Raw genomic sequence first — 15,375 nt, forward strand, 5'->3', positions numbered from 1 at the left:
AGGCAAAGGGAACATGTGCGGTGGGTGGCGCGGGGCGGGGCAGGGCTTGTTCTGGGACCTTGGTGGCTCCGTTCTGCTGGCGTAGCCCTCAGGGGGCCAGGCATGGGTGGGGAGGCAGGCAGGGCCTGGGTAGCATGGTTTTGCAGATGCTATAGGAGTCGGGCTTTCTCCCTGGGGGCACGGTGGGCTCTTGGGAGGGAGTGACCCAGAGACGTGGGGCCAAGGCGGAGAATGTGCCAGCAGCTCAGGAGCGGGGGTTGCAGGGGCCTTGAACCCCTGCAGAGGGCGTGGGAGTCACCATGTGGGGATGAGGCCAGGGGACAGGGGGGCACAGGCCTCAAGGTGGCCTCTCTGCTGATGTGGCCACTGGCCCTGGTGGAGCCCCAGCCCCTCTCCACACTCACCATTGACCACAGTGACCCAGGCCACACGGGGTCAAGCTGATGAGCCAGGCCACTGCTGACCCTGCCCCGTGCACCCGACCCGCACCCGCCCCGCAAAAGGAGGAGGAAGGCAGGATGCACAGTCTGCCCCCTGCTCGCCTGTGACCCTGGGCAAGGGGCCCAGCTTGGTCGCTGGGTCATTTGAGAGTCCTCCCGGGTCCCCCCCTCGTGCTCCCTTTCTGCACCTGTCAGGCGTTGTCTGTCTGCGTCCCCACCAGGCTAGAGCTCTGCAGGGCAGCAGCTGGTCACCTGGTGGCCCCCGTAGCTCAGGCATCCACACGATGCTGCCACACCATCTGTGCTCCTAAATACTTGCCGGATGGGTAGCCGTTGGCATCTTCTGGCGGCATAACTTCCCCTCTTGGAACCTCACTTTTCTCACCCGTTAAATGGGAATAAAGCAGTGCTCTTCATGGTTGGGGGGTGGGCGTCAGAATCCCCCACATGCTGCTTGCTTGTGGGGCAGGGGCAGAGGAAGAGGGAGGGGCACCAAGGGTCCTTGCTGAGCCTTAGGAATTCCTTGAGAACAGAAGAACTGGCTCTACCCTGTAGGATCTTACGGTCAAACAGTGTCTTTCGTTATTTTTCACCTTTTTGGCTGCACCTCACAGCATGTGGGATCTTAGTTCCCCGACTAGGGATCGAACCCACGCCCCCTGCATTGGAAGGCAGAGTCATCACCGCTGTACCGCTGGGGGAATCCCAAGCAGTGTTCTTAAAGAGGAGGAAGATGTGTTAAAAACAGAAGCCAAATTTCCTCATTTGGAAGGGTGATGCGTGGGATGAAGCAGCCGTTTCCAGCTCATCCCCGGGGCCCTGAGAAACTGGAAAGGTCACATTCCCTCTGGGGGCGTCCCCTTCCTCATCTGGCCAGTGGGGTGGCCCTTGTGTTTTACGCTGGCCACCTTTCAGGGCCTGGGGAACAGGATGACCAGGCCCAGGGCCCAGTTCCGGTTTTGTGGTTGGAAGGAGGGTCCAGCCGGCGTCCGCAGACTGGGTCCCCCACTGTCCTGCCCTTCGGCCCCCGGGGACACAGCCTTGTCCCCGCCAGGGTTGTTTCAGCAGAGCTGCCAGCCGGCCTGATTGCCAAGCCCTCATCTTTGCATAATCACCAGTCGAGGTCACAGAAGTCAGGTCCAGTTCAACGTCTCCTACCGCGGGGACCTGCAATAGGACTGACTCTGCTCTGCGCCCCCCGCTCAGATCCACGGTGCCACCAGCTTTCCCCTGGCCCCACCAGTCGAGTGCCCAAGCCTGCGTTCTCTGCCAGGCATTTTACTGCTGTGCAGGGTCAGCCGACTCAGACAGGTCTCTAATTGGCTCCACTGCGAGAGCAAACCTCCCCTCCCACCATGTCCATTCCCTCCCTACCTGTGCTCCCCAGGCTGAGGAAAATCCTTCTCTTACTGGGAAGACATCAAAGGAGCTGAACCCCTGAACAGAGCCCAGCCCAGCAGGGGATCAGGCTTGGGAGAGATGAAAGCTCCCAGCCTCAGCCAGGATGCCAGGATGCAGGTGATGGGGGCGGGTGTTGCTGTGGTACACACTGGGGTTGCCGCCTAGCAGGACTTGGGGGTCCATCAGGGTGCGGTCTCCTCCCTGTGTCCCAGGGGCTGCGGAGGCAGAAGGAGACCTGCGTGACATCAGTGGCTGTCACCCGGCTTCCCAGTGTTCCGGGGGAGCCCTCCAAGTGCACGCTAGTAATGACCACATCCACTGCTGACGGCACCCCTCTGGTCCGTGAGTGATCCGCCGGGAGCGATTAGGATTTTTCAAACTTTGAATGTAGACGGGGTTGGAGGCGGGGGCATGTGGAGCTCAGCCCGTCGCCTCAGCATCTGATAAATGGCAGCTCCGAGCGCTGTTTGCCTGGAGCCGACAGCCGCCGCCTGCCAAGCCTGGGAAACGTGGCGGGGCGCCAGGCCCAGGGGTACCATTTGCAGTCACAGACAGGAGTGGGCCCACTTCCTTCTGGGCTTCGGCGGCTGGTTCTGAAAGAGAGGGAGGTTAGGCATACCGTGCCCCTCCCCCACCCGCCGGGCTCACACCTGCCTTTCCCTGCGTGGCGTCTTCACTGTGACCCTGCAGGGCTGACAAAGGGGTTGCTGATGGGGCCTTTGAAAATATATGTATTTATCTGTCTGCCCAGGTCTTAGCTGTGGCCTGCAGGATCTTGAGTCGCACCGTGAGGGCTTTAGATCCCTAACCAGGGATCAAACCCGGGCCCCATCCGTGGGGAGCTCGGAGTCTTAGCCACTGGACCCCCAGGGAAGTCCCTGATGGGACCTTTATCTTTTTCACAGAGAGGGGAACTAAGGCTCAGAAAGGGTCCTGTGGCTTGTCTGAGGTCACACGACCCGCGAGAGGCACAGCCAAGATTTGAACTCAGTTCAGCCTTATTCCAGCAATTGTGCTCTTGCTAGCAAGCCCAGGCGCTGGGAGCTGCTGCCCAGAGGTGTCCAGAAAGGACTGGAGGAGCAACTGCCTCCTGGGAAAGCCGGCAGAGCGTCCCCAGGGGCTGGCTTTGAAGGGCTGCATTTGTTCCACGTCTAAGTTCTTTGTTCTTTAGAGACAAAAATCCGCCTCTGCCATAGCCTGCCACCCCTCCTCCCGGAACCGCCTGCTCAGGAGGCCTGGGAAGGCTGGTGGAGCAAAACCAACACAGTTCTGCCTGTAATTGGTTTCCACAGCAGCTTCATCAGAGTCGAGGAAAAAATCTCAGATGCTGCCTCCTGGGGACCCTTTGATGGCGGCAGAGACTCCCCCCCCACCACCTCATAGTGTTTGGACCCACCCTGTGCCTGTCTCTTGTGCCTCAGCTCCTCTGACCACCTGCCAAGACCCTGCTCAATCTGCAGTCCACCCAAACATCTCCTCCTCCAGGAAGTCCTCTAGGACCCAACCCTCCCAACCATCCCAGCAGGTGGCTCATCCTCCTCTGAGCTCCGGACAAATGTAACAAGTGTGACCCTTATGGAATGCTGTGTTATCAACCAGCCCATTTAACCATGTCACCCGTATGCTGGTGGGTTGGAGCTCCTATAATTCCCGTTTTACAGATGAGAAAACTGAGGCACAAATATCAGAAGAACACCTCAGATTGGGAGCTGCTCTGCCCTGAGGCTGCTGGCCTGTGCATCCATCTCTCCTGGGGCTGTGAGCTCTCTGAAGGTCTGAGTCCCCCCACCAGTCCAGGCACACCACACGGGGTCTGCAGCAGCAACCCTATCGTTTTACGGAAGAGAGAAACCAAGACTCAGATGGTCGCACGGCCCTCGGCTGGAGCCTGGCTAGAACTTGAATCTCCTGGGTGCCAGCCCAGTGCGTTTCCTGGGACCCGCTCAGCTCAGCTATGATGAGGGAGGGATGGGGAGCTCACGGGCCTAGGGGGCAACGTCCACCCCCTTAGCCATGGGGCACCCCCGGGACGCCCTCAGCTTTGTGTACTTTCAGTCTCCCTGCGTCAGGTTTCAGTGGGCCCCCGCCTTGAGGCACTCCTACTCTGCAGAGATCGCACCACCTCTCCAAACCTTAGTCTTCTCATCTGTCAAATGGGAGCATGAACCCCTTCCTCCGGGGCTGTGGCGGGGAGGACTGAGATCATCCTTGAAGGCAATGGGGTGACCACAGAGCCAGGCCCCCGCCCCGACTCTCAGGAGGTCTCCGCACTGTGGGCAGCATGGCTAACGAGATCAGCCGGGGCCCATCGGAGGAAGAGGCCCAGAGGACGCTGAACCTGCAGAGCGCGAGACAGGCCCCCAGGAGCCTGTCTGACAAACAGGGGACAGTCGGCCGCTCTGCTCCTCCCCCCACCCCCTCCTGCCGCCCAAATGCAGCGGCTCCTTCCTTTGAAACCTCCGGGTACCATCTGCAGGACCATGTGGGCCCAGCGCTCCCTTGGCAGAGCCTCCTCGAGCGGCACTTGGAAGATGCCGGGCGGCAGGCGGCTGGCTTCTGAGAATCCGCACCAGAAAAACGCGCCCGTCTGTCTTCCCACTCGTGGCATCTGCCCAAGAGGCCGCGGGAGCGTTTCTCCATCAATCACTTTGCAGCCGGAACCCGAGGGAGAGGCCCCAAGAGCTGGGCCAGTGGATATTTTAGCCCTAAAATTAATCGTTTGTTTCCCCACCTTTCCCCCACCTTTTTTGCCTAAATGGAGACTCCTGTTCTGTGGCCGGGATGGAGGAGGGGGAGGTAGACGCCTCAATCCTTCACTTGCCTCCCCCCCTTTTTTCATTTGGCTGTGCCAGGTCTTACCAGAAGCACATGGGACATTTTAGTTGTAGTATGGGGTATCTAGTTCCCTGACCAGGAATTGAATCCGGGCCCGCTGCATTGGGAATGCCGAGTCTTAGCCACTGGACCACCAGGGAAGTTCCGAGAGGTCTTTTTTTTTTTCCTGCTACACTGAGAAGCCTGTGGGAATCTTAGTTCCCCGACTAGGGATTGAACCCAGGCCTTTGGCAGTGAAAGCGTGGAGTCTTAACCACTAGACCACCAGGGAAGTCCCTTGCTTTCTTCTTTGTATCTTCTTGTCTGGCTGATCCTTGCTCTGTAATTGAAGGCCTTCTGGTGGGTGACATCTGGCCCTCCAGGGTCCCTAAAGCCCAGCTGGTTTCCAAAAATCTGAAGCCACGACTGCAGTTCACCCTGAAGAAACACTCCTGGGAGCCTGGGAGGACCTGTGGATGACCTGTGGCCTGTGCCCACCTGGAACGCATGGCATGCTGTGGTCAGCTCAAGGGCAAGACCAGGGCTTTCAAGTCTGAGATCCCAGCCATTGCCCGGCATGCTCTGTCACCCAGAGTTGGAGCTGTGGGATCAAGACAGCCCATGGCAAAGGCCGACAACTTCAAACTGCGGGTTGTGATCCACTGGCTGGTGGAGAAATTAATTTAATGGGTTGTGAGCAACAATTTTTTTTTTTAATGAAATGGAGTGGAATAGAACAGAAGAACAGGGTGGAAAATATTAACATCCATCCATCTGAAGGACAAGTATCGTTTCAGGAAGCTTTTGTTTCAGATACAAAGAGCTGTGAGTATGTGTGTCAGGATGTCAACTACATTTCCCTGGGTCACGGTCCAAGAGTCTAAAAGCCACTTCTTTGGAGCTGCGGCGCAGCTGTGTCTCAGCCCTGGAAGGGGTCCGTCATGGTTTGTTACCACTCGGAAGAGCGCCCATGTTGGCAAACGATGCTCTGACCTCTGAGCTGCGGTGGATTGTCAAGACATCTGCTGCTCTCAGTGACGGCAGGTGCTTCCCAAGTGGAGGAGAGAGGCCAGGAGGCCCCCGTGGTGTGGAATGTGTGCTCACCACCTCTGATCATTCACCCAGACTGAGCCCCAGCCGGGGCCCTGCCTGCTTCTGGCACCCAGCCTGGAAAGGGAGCAGGAAAGGGGGGCTGAAGATGGGGGGATGCTGAGAGATCAGCTCTTGGCTCTGAGAGGCCTGCCAAGGAGACAAGGGGGCAGGTTTGGGATGCCCCTCCCTGGTGGGTGGCAAGTGAGCATGTGGATGTGGGTGTTGAGACGCGGACTTCCCGGTGTCCAGCACGGCCTCAGGCTACAGAGTGCGGGGTGAGTCAGACTGTCCACTCATAGCTGCCTGACTTCTGGCCAGTGTCCGAGCTCCTGCAGTGGAAAGTGGGGCGGGTCAGGGGGCCCAGAACCGGGCTCCCAGGGTAAGGAAGTGTGTGCACCGGGCCAGGAGACCTTGGCCTGAGCGTCAGCTGTGCTCAGCTCTCAGCCCAAGCTGGTCTGTCTGTCCCAGTGGCTAGGGTTCGTGTCCTGCCTGTGCCTGCAAGGGTGACACCCCCACTTTCCACTTCATAATAGCGGGAACAGGAAAAACAACAGCGATGGCAATCATGATACCAACTCCTCTGTGATTTGTTCCTCGCTGAGGTCTGGGAGGCGGGCTGAGCGGTGGGTGAGGCAAGCGTGGCCCCGGGGGCAGGAATGATGTTCCTGGACCACACATTGGGACATGCAGGGGCCAGGATGGGCCCTTGCTCTAGGGTCACCCTGGATCCCCTCCCAGAAGCCAGCCCCTCTGGCCATCCACTATTCCTCTGATCTGCCCTGCTTCCGGCCTGGGTGGGAATCCCCTCAACCAGGCCTCACGCCATGTTTCCCTGCCCCAAGGGCCCTGACTTGGATTTCCCAGCTGGTTCCTGACACGGATGTGCTCAGTGGGACATTTGGGGGAATAGACTTGGGACAGGCCCCTGGGACAGTTCTGGAGGAGACATGCCCAAGTCTGGGAGGAATATGGCCTGGGGCGGGGGCAGGGAGAGAAGGGAGGAGGGGAGGCCCTGGTGGCCCATGTCCTGGGGCTGTGGGGCTCCTTGGCGGGTATGGGCTGACCACCACCCATGTGCCAGGCCCTGAGCGGACTGTCTGTGGGTGAAAGTGAAAGTGTTACTCCCTCAGTCCTGTGCGACTCCTTGCAACCCCTTGGTCTGTCCATGGACTTCTCCAGGCAAGAATACTGGAGTGGGTTACCATTCCCTTCTCCAGGGGATCTTCCCCATCCAGGGACTGAACCCAGGTCTCCTGCATTGCAGGCAGTTTCTTTTTGTTGTTGTGTTTTTACAATCTTAGCTATCTACAGCCAGTGGTCAGCGGGGTTTGATGCTGAGATCTCCATTTTACAGATGAGGAAACAGGCTCAGCGAGGCAGCGTCACTGGCTGGCACTCTAAGCGGCAGAACCCGAGCTCTAGAGCCCAGATTGGGAACCGCTGTCCTCCCCGCTCCCGCCCCTCTCCTCGGCCCCTGCAGCCCTCCCCACCCCCACCCCCACCCCCCGCCCCCCCAGCCCTGCTCTTCCTGCAGAAACAGGTTCTGCTGTCCGAAGCCTTCTCGGGGGAGTGTCTGAGCTTCTGCCAGGATTAGGCTTTTCAAAGGGCGCGTGCTCAGGGTCCCAATCCGCAGCCATCAATACCGGCTTTCCACCGGCTCTCTGATCTCCGAGCCTGATCGAATTTCCTTCTGCTCCCGTCCCTTCTGAGGACTTTCACGTGTCAGGGCCAGGCCGGGTTGAAGGTAGCGAAGCAAAGGAAAAAGGTGTCGCCTCCCGCCACCTGACGTCAGAGCTGCCCGAGCGGCCGTGGTGATGGACCGTGCCACGCGGACAGACCCGCAGTTGCCGGCAGACGCCGCACAGGGCGGTTCCAGGCGGCTGAAGTCCGGCTGCTTAGCAATGGATCGGGTGGCTCTGTGCGGCGGCCAAACCTCTAACACCTCAGACACCGGCGCAGATGGAGGCGGTGGGGGCGAGTGCTGCCTCTGCAAATGAGCAAGAAAAAGGCTTGTTAGACAGAAAGGCTTGGGGGCGGAGGGGGGACGGGGGGCGGCGAGCGGGGGAACAGGATTGTCAGCGGATCCTGTAAATACTCAAGGCAGCTCTGGCCTGGACCAGCGTGCTACTTATTTCAAAGCAATTTAACCGATGGGATTCCGGACTCCCAAATCAAGAATGTTATTAAAATGAAGAACAGAAGCGGCCCGGCGGCTGGCTGCGGACTTCTGGTGCTCCCCTGAGAGGTGGCCAGGGCTCTGCAGTGGCCAGAGCTCTGCTTTCCCAGGGCCCCCTGCCGATCTCCTACCAGGGGCTTTTTAATAGGGTTGGGGCGGATGTACATGAATGTAGCAGGGGCGTATTGAGAGACCCAGACAAGCCCCAGTGTGTGTCTGTGTGTGTGTTAAGTGAGGTGTCAGTCACTCAGTCGTGTCAGACTTTGCAACCCCATATACTATAGCCCATCAGGCTCCTCTGTCCATGGGATTCTCCGGGTAAGAATACTGGAGTGGGCTGCTGTGCCCTCCTCCGGGGAATCTTCCCAACCCAGGGATTGAACCCAGGTCTCCTGCATTGCAAGCAGATGCTTTGTCATCTGAGCCACCAGGGACACCGTGTGTGTGTGTGTGTGTGTGTGTGTGTGTGTGTGTGATTAGTCTTTAAAAACTCTACAATGAGCTTTTGTTCAGTTTTGTTTTGACCCAGGAAAAGGTACAGGGACCCTTGTTCACCCCCTTATTATTTGGCCGGTGGGGAAACTGAGGTCCCTGCAGATATGGGACCAGTCCAGGGTCACACAGAGAGGCAGCAGAGTGGGTCTGGAAGTCTGGCTTTCTCCACTGCACCCCAGTCCACCCCAGTTCCTCCTTGAGGGGGCGTTTCAGGGCCTGGGGGCGTTCAGTCAGTCTCCCCGCCTCGGGATACCATGAGCCTCCCGGGTCCAGGTCCCAGCGAGAGCTGTTAAGAGACATGAGGCCCAGCCCCTGTGCTCCCTGAGGGGGAGGGGGAGGGCCAGTGGGGGGCCAAGGGACGCATGTGAGGTCCCGGGAAGGCTGGGGCCAGCTCTGCATTCTCAATCCCCTCTCAGGTGTTTCAGCGACGGGAGGATGGCTCCGTGAACTTCTTCCGAGGCTGGGAGGCATACCGCGATGGCTTCGGCAAGCTCACAGGGGAGCACTGGCTAGGTGAGACCCCCGCCCGATGCCTGGCCCGCCCTCTCCTGTGCAATGCATGCTGTCAGGCACGAGCCCCCTCCTCACAAGGATGCCAGCCAGGTCTCCGTGGCCTCCTCACGCCCAGGTCGGCTCCCAGGTTCTGCATAGAAAGGGGACCTGAGCGTCCAGTGGAACGCGCTGTAGGAGCGGGAAGCCCAGGGCGGTGCGTCCGCCGTGGGTGGGTCCCGCGAGGATGTGTGCTCGTCCTGCTGGGGGCGCCCTGGGACCTGGTTTCTGTGTCGGCTCAGGCAGCTGTGGCCGATGCAGGTGCTGGAAGACCAAGACGACCCTCACGCTCCCCTTGAGGGTCAGCACCGCCCCCCTCCAGGGCAGCACTGGTGCCCCCGCCGCTCCTGGCATCTTAACCGAAATCTGTCAGCAGCCACTGAGTGCAGGGAAAGCATCTAAGTGGAGCCTTGGCCAGCTCCTGGCAGCAGGGAGCCCCGATGAGCATGTCGGCGGGAGCCCAGAACTCAACCGGCCTGTGCTGGGCCCTGCCTCTGCTTTTCCACATTCCCCTGCCACCTTCTCATCCAGTGTTGTGTCTTTTCCTATTGAGTTATGAGAGCTCTTTATATATTAAGGTTATTGATTCTTTGTCAAATACCCCTGATACATAGTTACTCCCAGTCATTTGTCTTTCAGCCTCTCTTTTTTGGGTAACATTACTGCTTATTTCCTAGGAGTTTTAACTTTTTTTTTTTATGTAGTTGATTGTGCTAGTCTTTTTCTTCATATCTTCTGAGTTTTAGGCCCTGTTTTTCTCTCCCAGTGTCATAAAAATGTCTATTTTTAAAATGCCTTTTCAGTTTTCGGTGGTAGGTTCAGCTCTTTAATCCACCTGGGAGTTCACTGGGATGACATAGGGGGTCTGAGTATGTTTCCGCATCTTCTTCCTCACGCTCTGTGATCTGAACTCTGATGGATGGTGGGGATGGAACTCCAAGCACCCAAGGGGTCCAAGGAAGTAGGGGTTGTGAGCATCCTGGCGGATCAACAAGGACTGGAGAAACCCAGAGAGTAAAGATGAGGGAGGTGGAGGCAGGGGGGAAGAGGGCCTTGAGGGGAGGAAGGGTGGAGAGGAGGGAGACCCCAGCCCCTCCCTCAGGACACCTGCCCCGGGGCCCCCTGTAGGCATTAGGCTGGCTCATTAAGGAGTGGAACTCTGCTTATCCTGGCAGAGTGCTGTCCTAATGGGGGTCCATGGGGCCCACTCGGGGGTGGGGAAAGGAATCTTCCAGCATCCCCACGGGGCTGGGCTCCCTCTTGCCTTATTCCTGGATCAGATCCTCTGTCCTGGGCAAGAACTAAATGAGCGCACAGAATCTGGGCAAGCCTGCCTGGGTTGAGCTCTGCCACTTAGCAGCTGTAGGACCTGGGCCAGTGACTTCACCTCTTGGCGCCTATTCTATGAAACACGGATAATACTAGCAGCCGTCTCACTGCATCATGACAGCAGTGGCAAACACCTGGATCATGTGTGCAGTGGGCCAGGCGCTGTTCTAAGAGCTGTACAGGGACCCTTTAATTAAGTCGGACTCACTCGAATCCCCCCGGCTTCATTAATCCACGTGAAGCTCTCATAGCAGCGCCTGGCATTTGTAAGTGCTGTCTGGGGGGTGGGGGCTTCTGCCAGTGGTGCCTATGGTCTGCCCTTTGCAGCTTGGGAAGCCCTCTGGCCCTCACTCCACGGGTGTGCAGCCTGGGGCCCAGAGAGGGCCAGCAGCTTGCTATGAGGCTCTAGCCCAGAGAGACGAGGTCCCTGGGCTCCGGCAGCCGGGTCCTCAGTGACGGATTCCAGTGGATGCAGGGAGGTTCTGGCTGTCTGGACGGCTTTTGCTCTCGTCATGGTTCCTTTTTCTCTGCCCTGGACGTGGACCGGAGTCTTCCCTCTGGGCTGGTTGGGGAGGAGCCAACACAGCCCTCCCGCCCTGGGGGCATGCACACGCTGACCCACGCAGGAAAGGAAGGCAGGAGGGACAGGCTGATGAAATGTCACTTGGTGCCAATAACTTGTAAGGGGTTTAATTAAAAGCCCTCTTAATCAAGAGGTAATCAAACTGGCAGGGAAGCACCTTGAGTGTGAGTAGCGGGGGCAGGGTGGAAGGGGAAGGGGAGGGCCTGGCATGAGACCCTAGGGTGGGCACAGGAGAGCGCAGGAGGGGAGGGACGGGGCAGGGAAGGAAGTAGGACAGGGTGTGCTGAGGGGTGTCCAGAGCCAGGCATGGTCTTCTGCCTCTCGTCTACTAGCACCTATTGCGGTAAAGCGTCTGTCTACAATGTGGGAGACCTGGGTTCGATCCCTGGGTCGGGAAGATCCCCTGGAGAAGGAAATGGCAATCCACTCCAGTACTATTGCTTGGAAAATCCCATGGACAAAGGAGCCTGGTAGACTACAGTCCAGGGGGTCGCAAAGAGTTGGACACGACTGGGCGACTTCACTTTCACTTCACTATTGTGAGCTGGCCCACCTCAGATGCTGGGGTTCCACAGTGAGCAGGACAGTCATGTTGATCGCATGGAGCTTCCACACTGGTGGAGGGGGGAGCCCGACATGGAAATGGGCAGCTGGAACCAGAATGATAAGCACCAACAGGGGGCACCTGGGTTGGCAGAGGTCCTCCACCTCGACAGGAAGTCAAGCAGTCTTCCTGAGGAAGTGAGACCTGAAAATGAACAGAAAGTAACCAGGTGAGGGGGCTTCCTTGGTGGCTCAGCGATAAAGAATCCACCTGCCAATGCAGGAGATGTGGGTTCTGTCCTTGGGTCGGGAAGATCCCCTGCAGAAGGAAATGGCAACCCACCCCAGTATTCTTGCCTGGGAAACCCCATGGACAGAGGAGCCTAGTGGGCTACAGTCCATGGGGTTGTGAAGAGCTGGACACAACTGAGCGACTAAAGAACAACATCAAAGCAGGTGAGGAGAGTTGGGAAAAGTGTCTCAGGCAGAGGGAACAGCATGTACAAAGGCTGTCGGGCCAGGGAGTGCACGTGAGGACCAGATCCCATCTGGCTGGAGCCCAGAGTGTCAGAGAAGATAGAGGCTCCACCACCCCTAACCCAGAAGATTTTCCAGACTCCTCTTGACTCCCGCAGCCTTTCTACCAGCCTTCAGCTTAAAACATTTGGGAAGCACAGCCTGATTTAAAGCAAACACAAAAAACACAAAACATGAAAAACCGTCGGTCCTGTTTCCTGCCAAACACAGCTCTGCAGGAAGAAGGAAGCAGCCCAGGGCTGAAAGTACACCCTTGGTGGTAGTTGTTTCTTTCTGTCACCAACCACATCAGCTTAGCTCTCATCTCCCCTTGGTTCTTTCCAGGGAGGTCACTTCCTCAGCCACCAACTTCTCTCATCATTCTCTCCTGTATTTCAGGGCTCAAGAGGATCCACGCTCTGACCACTCAGGCGGCCTACGAGCTACATGTGGACCTAGAGGACTTTGACAATGGCACAGCCTATGCCCACTATGGGAGTTTTGGCGTGGGGCTCTTCTCTGTGGACCCTGAGGAAGACGGATACCCGCTCACCGTGGCCGACTACTCGGGCACGGCAGGTAGGGGTCCAGGCTGCGGTTGGGGGTGGGGAAGGATCGGGGCGGCCCAGCCACCTCCCCAGCTGGAAGGACAAAAGGAAGTCTTTCCAGGCCAGGGGCCAGCATCCAGGCTTCTCATCACCACCACCAAATCCCCAGCTAGTCCTCATCCCAGCCACATAAAGCTTGCAGGGCCTCTCCCACAGAACCACCCATTTTGCAGATGAGCAAAGAGCCCAGCGCCGGGAATCAGCACATCTGGAGTTTGAGCTCTGCTGAGCCTCTCCACCCACTCTGGGCTGGGTCTCTCCTCCCAGGCCGAGGCAAGAAAACTCGGAACAGGGTGTGTGACAAAGCTAGAAGGAGGGAGAGGCTGCAGGGACAGCCGCTGGGACCATCAGGGTGGCTCTGGGGCTGCCTGTGGACACCAAAGGTGTGGGAGGGGGCAGGTGCGCGCACGCTCACGTGTGTGCACCGTGCACGGGAAGCATGTGCACACACCTGTGCCCCACTGAACACACGCCTGTGTGCACCTGCGCAGGGGACTCCCTCCTGAAGCACAGCGGCATGAAGTTCACCACCAAGGACCGTGACAGTGACCACTCGGAGAACAACTGCGCCGCCTTCTACCGCGGAGCCTGGTGGTACCGCAACTGCCACACGTCCAACCTCAACGGGCAGTACCTGCGCGGCGCACACGCCTCTTATGCCGACGGCGTCGAGTGGTCCTCCTGGACTGGCTGGCAGTACTCACTCAAGTTCTCCGAGATGAAGATCCGGCCGGTCCGTGAGGACCGCTAGACTGGCGCGCTCCGGCCCCGCCCCACCCACGATGCCCCGCCCCTCTCACCACCCCCACCACGCCCTCGCCCCGCCCCCGTCACCACGCCGCACCCCCGCCATGCCCTCTCCCTGCCCCCAGTCGCCACGCCCACGCCCCCACACCACGCCCCGCCCCTCTCCCCGCCCCCAGTCACCACACCCCCTCCCCGCCCCCAGGCTCCACGCCCCGCCCTTCTCCCCGCCCCTGCTGTCACCACGCCCCACCCCTCGCCCCCGCCCCCGCCGTCACTACGCCCCTAGCCCTGCCCGCCGCCGTCACCGCGCCCACCCCAACTCTGCTCCTGCCCAGATGCCCGCCTGCCCGTGCATGACTGACCTGCCCTCGCCATGGGGTGGGCCAGGCCAACCCCGACCAGAAGTACTCCCTCAACGAGTGAGGCCACACAGCACCTTCACAGTCCCCACCCCCAATTTGCCCCTGCTGATGGGGCGGGGCAAATTTGACCACCCGAAATTCTGCCTGCCCGGACTTTAGCTCCATGGGCCATGTGTCTGCCTCAGCCTTGGCCAGGAGTCGGCCATGTGCTCCTGGCAGCCCTTCCACTTTGCCAGCCCAAACTTCTGGAGTCATGGGTGGCGGAAGAGGGGCAGATGGCACCCCTGGAGCTCTTCTAGCAGACAGAGAGAGGGAAGGGTCAGCTATTTCTAGGCAGCTCTGACGCCAGCCTCCTCTGACCCTCTAGACCCCGCCTCAGTTTCCCTGGTGCCTGGAGGTCCCCTTCTCTCCCAAGGACTGGGGAGTCGTGGTACTCAGGGCTGCCTGTGCCCACGGGCTAGGTGGCCACATCCCTCTACATCCCGAGGCCAGGCTGGGGTGCAGCTGCCTTCAGGAACTCACACCTCGGGGTGACTGAGATCCGTTCCCTGGAGCCCTCCCCACCCACCCACCCTGATTCCCGATGTCTTTTCAGGCCTGGGAGGTCCCCAGTCCCCTTGGCTTCTCTGCCCATCCTCCTGCCTTCCAGGGGTAGCTGAAGTCTGGCCCTACCCCATCCTCCTGCCTGTGGGAGGCACAGGACCTGTGCTGGGCCGGTGAAGACCTCTTGATTTTCGGGGCATTGGCAGGGCTGTGCCACCCGCACCATCAATTTCCAAGCAGGGACTCTGGAATCCTAGGTCCTCCGAGGAGCGGGCTGGACGGAGAATGCTGGACCCAGAGGGGTTTGGTGGCTGGTACCTGGTCAGCCCGGACATGGCTGTCTCAATGGGGAGGCCGCCCCCTGCTGCTGACTGTGGGTGTTGCCACCTTGGGTCAGGGGAAAGGGAGGGTGTCACTGGGCAAGTGGGGGAGACTGAAGCACCTCCCAGGCATTCAGAGACCTTTCTCATCAAATCCTCTCAACGCTCAGTGCACTGTTACTGCTCCTGCATAACAAGAACCGCCGGTTCCCCAGGCCAGCGGCCAGGAGGGGCAGAGTGGGGACTTCAGCCCATGACGTCCTGCTCAACCAGCCTTGGGGTCCTGGTGTCAGAACCAAGCCCAGGGCTGTTTTGCCGAGTTTCCGCCTGTAGGGACCTGAGAGGGCCAGGAGAGCGGCCCAGAGGGTGGGCATCCCAGTGACCCCCTCCTCAGGCAGGGGCTAGAAGTGATACCTAACCAGGACACCTGAAGGCAGTCAAGTGGGGAGTGTGGGATCCAGCCCTCTGTTCCCTTCCCACCAAGGTCTGTGCTTCAATAATAATAAAGTTGGCCAGAGTTGGCCACGAACAGCAGGAAAGGCCCCGAGGGCCTCTGACATGCCAGGGGACCTGGCCGGTCCCCTCCAGCTTCACCTGGTTGTTGGGCGTTTGGCAAGGTTTTCCAGACAAGACCCAGTCCCCGCTCTCCTGGCCCTCAGCCGGAATCAGAGACAGCCAAGGAACTGGCGATGACAGCCGAGTCACCAGGGTGGTAACAGGAGTGCCAGGTGCAGGCAGGGGGGGGCGGTGTGCTAGAGATGTGTGTAAGACGACCACATGGGGCCCCCTGCTGGCCCCTTCCCCATCCTCGAGAAACCAAGAGAGCCAGCCGCCCCCGCCCCCGGCCTCTGGGACCC

At 59.2% G+C, this 15,375-nt stretch overlaps 1 protein-coding gene across 1 annotated transcript in view; it reads left to right on the top strand.

Moving 5' to 3' along the window:
- FIBCD1 (fibrinogen C domain containing 1) overlaps positions 1-13,297 on the top strand; it is a 31,053-nt gene extending 17,756 nt beyond the window's left edge. The window contains exons 5-7 of the mRNA XM_069586268.1: positions 8,835-8,931; positions 12,338-12,517; positions 13,038-13,297. Of these exons, the coding sequence (XP_069442369.1) occupies positions 8,835-8,931; positions 12,338-12,517; positions 13,038-13,297 (537 nt within the window). The remainder of the gene's footprint in view (positions 1-8,834; positions 8,932-12,337; positions 12,518-13,037) is intronic.
- The last annotated feature ends 2,078 nt before the right edge of the window (positions 13,298-15,375 follow it).

This window comes from Ovis canadensis, chromosome 3, assembly GCF_042477335.2.
Source record: "Ovis canadensis isolate MfBH-ARS-UI-01 breed Bighorn chromosome 3, ARS-UI_OviCan_v2, whole genome shotgun sequence".
Classification (NCBI taxonomy): domain Eukaryota; kingdom Metazoa; phylum Chordata; class Mammalia; order Artiodactyla; family Bovidae; genus Ovis; species Ovis canadensis.